Raw genomic sequence first — 5,263 nt, 5'->3', positions numbered from 1 at the left:
GGTGCTCGTATTGTGCAGGAATGGGTTCAAGAACATGAGGGAGACTTTACCTTGCTTAGGTGGCCTCAATCTGATTGAGCATTTGTGGGATGAAGTTAAAAGAGCCATCAGGCAGCTGGTTCCACAACCACCAGATCTCACAGAACTGGACAGTGCTATTCATCAGGCACGGTGTCAGATTCCTCGCATCACCTTTCAGCATCTCGTGGAGTCAATGACAAGAAGAATCGCCGCAGTATTGAAGGCAAAAGGTGGCCCAACGAAGTACTGATGGGGTGGTCATAATAATCTGGCCACTCAGTATGTGTGGCTGTTAAATTGCGTTGTTTTCCCATATCTTCAGAAAAAAATCATTTCTACTGTCGTGGTAAACAACCTGCTTCCCTGTTTATAATGGTCTGGCCCTCTAGCAACTTCAGCGCGAAATTATAGCTAATTTGCCTACAAACGTCAGGTGGTCATAACAATCTGGCCACTCAGTGTGTGTGTGTGTGTGAGAGTATGTGTGTGTGTGTATGTGTGTGTGTATATGTATGATGGATGAATCTTGAAAACATTATGCTAAATGAAATAAGCCAAATACAAAAAGACAAATAGACCAATAGAATTGCTTAGACAGCCCAGAAATAAACCCGTCACATATATGGTCAAATGATTTTTGACAAGTGTGCCAAGACAAGTCAATGGGAAAGGACAGTCTTTTCAGCAAATGATGCAATTTGTTGTGTAATTGTGAAATTCTACTCATATGAGGTCCCTGAAGGAGTCAGATTTATAGCGACAGCAGTTAGAATAGTGAGTGCTAGGGCCTGGAGGAGGGAAAAGGGGAGTTAGTGTTTAGTGGGGACAGAGTTTCAGTTTGGGATGAAAAAGTTCTGGGGATGGATGGTGGTGATGGCTGCATAACAATGTGAATGTACTTAATGATACTGAATTGTACACTCAAAAATGGTTAAAATGGGCCCAGACGGTGTGGCTCAGTGGTTGAGCGTTGACCCAGGAATCGAAGTCACTGGATCAATCCCCCACCTGGATTGTGGGCCCAATCCCCAGTAGAGGTTGTGCAGGAGGTAGCTGATCGATGATGTTCCTCTCTCATCAATGTTTTGATCTCTCTATCGCTTTCCCTTCCTCTATTAAAAATCAATAAAAAACATATATTTTTAAATGGTTAAAATGTGAAATTTTGTTATTTATATTTTATCACAATTTAAAACATTTCAATCCCAAAACACCAATCTGAAAGAATATGTGCACCCCTATGTTTATAGCAGCATTATTTACAATGGCCAAGACCTGGAAACAGCCCAGGTGCCCATCAGCAGATAAGTGGATAAAAAAAGCTGTGGAACATTTACACAATGGAATACTATGCGGCTATAAAAAAGAAGGATCTCTTACCCTTTGTGACAGCATGGATGGGCCTGGAGAGTATTTTGCTAAGCAAATAAACCCGCCAGAGAAAGACAAATACCATATGATCTCACTAATATGTGGAATCTAATGAACAAAAATAACTGACAAACAAAATGGAACCAGAAGCATGGATACATGGAACAGACTGGCTGGCGCCCGAGGGAAGGAGTGCGGGGTGACTGGATAAAGAAGGTAAGGGATTAGCTAAAGAACGTATATACATAGCCCATGGACATGGACAATAGTTTGGTGGAGGTGGGCAAAGAGGGGAAAAAGGGAGACACCCGGGATAATGTCAACATTAAAAAATGTTAATATAAATCTCTCTATATAAAAGCCTAAGCAACCGTTACCGCCAAACGAATGACGGTAGAACAGTGCTATTATGCTCACTGACCAACAGGGGGCAGGTGCTCAATGCAGGAGCTGTCCCCTGGTGGTCAGTGTGCTCCCACAGCCAAACCCCATGGTCTCTCCCCAGCTACCCAGCCCTCACCTGCTGGCCCCTCCCCCATAGGCCTCAATCACAGGCCAGGCCGAGGGACCCCACCCGTGCACAGATTCGCGCACTGGGCCTCTAGTAAATAAATAAAAAACAATTTGCAAAAGAACTTCATGAAGATGTATATGAAAAGGGTTAATTTAATATGTGTTCGCCGAAACCGGTTTGGCTCAGTGGATAGAGCGTCGGCTTGCGGACTGAAGGGTCCCAGGTTCAATTCTGGTCAAGGGCATGTGCCTTGGTTGCGGGCACATCCCCAGTAGGAGACGTGCAGGAGGCAGGCTCAGGGGATAGAGCGTCGGCTTGCAGACTGAAGAGTCCCGGCTTCGATTCTGGTCAAGAGCATGTGCCTTGGTTGTGGGCACATCCCCAGTCGGGGGCATGCAGGGAGCAGCTGATCGATGTTTCTCTCTCATTGATGTTTCTAGCTCTCTGTCCCTCTCCCTACCTCTCAGTAAAAAATCAATAAAATATATTTTTAAAAAATTTAATATGTGTTCATCTTTTTAAAAAAACACATTCTTCTTGCCAAAACCGGTTTGGCTTAGTGGATGGAGTGTCGGCCTGCGGACTGAAGGGTCCCAGGTTCGATTCCAGTCAGGGGCATATGCCTGGGTTGTGGGCACATCCCCAGTGGGAGATGTGCAGGAGGCAGCTGATCGATGTCTCTCTCTCATCGATGTTTCTGACTCTCTGTCTCTCTCCCTTCCTCTCTGTAGAGAATCAATAAAATATATTTAAAAAAAACCACATTCTTAAGATGGAATACCTAATCATGAGCTTGATCCTCTGATGATAATGTCCACTTATTGAGCACCTGCTGTGTACTGGGTCCCAGGTTAAATCCTTTTAGGTGTATAGTAATAATAACAAGAAACTGAGTACTTGCTGTGGCATTGAGTGCTTTATATACATGAACCCAGTATGTCTCCTACCAACTCCGTGATTTGGATTCTGTTTACCTCCTGGTTCAATGAAAAGACAGGCACAGAGGGGTGGCGAGGGATTGGTAGCCTCATTACCTGAGAATCATGTCCTGTCTCCCAAGGCCCAGCCTGGATTTTTTGACTCCGCTGAGTGCCACTGTGAAGGGGGGCGGAGCATACCTATGGAGAGAGCACCCCTCCCCTGCCCCAGGAACTGACGTGCTGTTTAGGGAAGGTGAGACCCAAGCCCCAGAGGGCAACCAACTAGCATCTTGGGTAGATACTGCAGCCCCAGGGGACTCAACTCACTGCAAGCAGGAGCCCAGGGGCAGGGATGGGAAAATGGGGCCCCACTGTTTGTGCTTCCAGGAGTCATGTCCCCGGGGCTGCAGGAGGGCATATAGATTAGGCCTGTTGAATTGCAGCCTTCGAATAAGAGGGTCTCAGCTACTCCCCAGAATTAGACCCCCAGGCTGTGGGGAGTCACCCCTCCCTGGCCTACTACTGATCGGGGTGACCTAAAATCAGGCTAGAGGCTGCACTGGAGATGTCCCAATGGGGCCCAAAGCCACAGACTAGTGTTGTCAAGGACAGCCAACAGGCCCTGACATCACAGCCACGTGCCCGGACACTCCATCAGAATGGAAATGACCTGCCCAAGACTCCCCCTGGGATAGGCTGACCGCTTGGTGGCATTCTCAGGTGAAGTGCTACCTGCTTCCACCCCTCTGGGGCCTCTAGTCCTGTCCCCCTGGGCTTCTGAACATCAAATTGGGCCTCTGGAGGACTGTGCAGTCCAGGAGCAGATCAGAAAGTCCTGCTGCAGGAGCCAATGGGAAGCCAACAAGCTGGGGTGAGGGTAGGGCTGTGGCAATGAGAGGGGACATGTCCCAGTTGGTAAAAACCATAACAACAATGACAGTAGCCAGCTGCTCTGGAATGCCACATGCTCCAGCACTGTGCTTTGCCTGGACACGAACTCATCCCCATTTTCCGGAGAGAGAGAGAGACACTGAGACACAGAGAGGATGAATAACGTGACTAGTGACAGAGCAAGGATGCAAACCCGGGGAGCCGGGCTCAAAGCTACAAAGCATGCTAAGTCACTGGGTGTCTCTCTCCCCCCCACAGGCAGCCTGGCAGCTCCCCAGGCTCTGCCCCACGCCAACTGACACCCTTGTCGGAGGTGCCAGGCAGCCTTTATGGAAGGACCTGGCATTTGCTTTGTGAAGGTCACATGGAGGTTAAGGGCGGGTGCTGGTGTGTATCTGCCAGGCAGGCGCGTGGTGCCAGTGACACAGTTGTTAGTGGGGTTAAGTGTAGGAGGAGGGTCTGTGCATGTGTGAGTCAGAGGGGGTGCTCAGGGGCATCCGCGTGCATGTAAGTTGTCCGTGTGGACTTACACATCTGTGTGTGTGAGTGGGGTCTGGGTGTTCACAGCGCTTGTGTGGGTCTGGGTGTCTCCGAGTCCTGTGGGTTTGAGAGGGTGTACCTGTGTGCGGTGCACATGTGCTGAGACAGTGCCTGACTCCTGAGGGGTATTCGGTGTGCAGGTGGGAGGCAGGCCTGGGTATGTGTTGCAGTGAGAGTGTGTTCCTGCAAGCAGTGTCGTCTATACAAGGTTTAAAAGGCCAGGGTTTCTGTGGTCTGTGTGTCACCGTGGCCATGGGTCAACCCCGACTGCCCTGCATGTGGGTGTGCTGTTTATGTCACGTATGGCCGTGTATGTGGAGTGTATGTGCCTTGTTGGGGAGCATGCGCGTGTCCAGGTATCTGAAGGGGGTGCTGGAGGGGAGCAAGAACATTGCTGGAGTACCCCAAGAATTCTGAGAATTTACAAGCTGCTCCTCTGCCCCTGTCCAGTAGCTTCTCATTGCCCTCCAGGAGTTCCAGCTCCTCCCACACCCACCCGCCTGGCTTTCAGCCTGGCAGCCCCAGCAAGGAGGGAGGAAGGGTAAGGCCTGAGGGACCTGGCTGGAGGCCCGTGCCTGGGAGTGGAGCCCAGGTGACGCTGGACACGCAGACTGGCTGCCAGGGTGAGTGCCAAAAGTCCAGGTTTAGGGGCACAAAGAGGGTGAAGGGATCCCATCTGGAGTGGGCAGAAAGGGGGCAGGACCCAGCACCTATTTTCAGAGCCACCACCTGCAGGAGGCCCTCAGAGGCACCCAGACGTTTAGAAACAGGGAAAGGGGCGGGAGCTCCGGCAGACTCTGCAAACCACTTTGGAGACTCCCGCAGGCAGCCTGGGCACCCCCACCAACGCATCCAGAGCCCTCTGGTGGGAAAGGAGGGACTGGCCTCGGGCCACCCACCTGACGGATCTGCCCGGAGAGTGCCAACAGGTGTCCTCGTCACTGAAGGAGAAGTGGGCCAGGGATTCGGGGCCCGCGAAGGGCAGGGCGAGGGCAGGGCGCCGGGG

At 50.8% G+C, this 5,263-nt stretch overlaps 1 protein-coding gene across 1 annotated transcript in view; it reads right to left on the bottom strand.

Annotated features, from left to right (window-relative positions):
- Window positions 1-744: 744 nt before the first annotated feature.
- Window positions 745-5,263, bottom strand: part of LOC107183410 (cAMP-specific 3',5'-cyclic phosphodiesterase 4A-like) — a 14,115-nt gene continuing 9,596 nt past the window's right edge. Inside the window, exon 4 of the mRNA XM_015565356.1 lies at window positions 745-809. Within this exon, the coding sequence (XP_015420842.1) occupies window positions 745-809 (65 nt within the window). The remainder of the gene's footprint in view (window positions 810-5,263) is intronic.

This window comes from Myotis davidii, unplaced genomic scaffold (assembly GCF_000327345.1).
Source record: "Myotis davidii unplaced genomic scaffold, ASM32734v1 scaffold1439, whole genome shotgun sequence".
In the NCBI taxonomy this organism is placed as follows: Eukaryota; Metazoa; Chordata; class Mammalia; order Chiroptera; family Vespertilionidae; genus Myotis; species Myotis davidii.
Note: the sequence above shows the minus strand (reverse complement) of the source record. Positions and strands in the feature narration are given on the sequence as shown.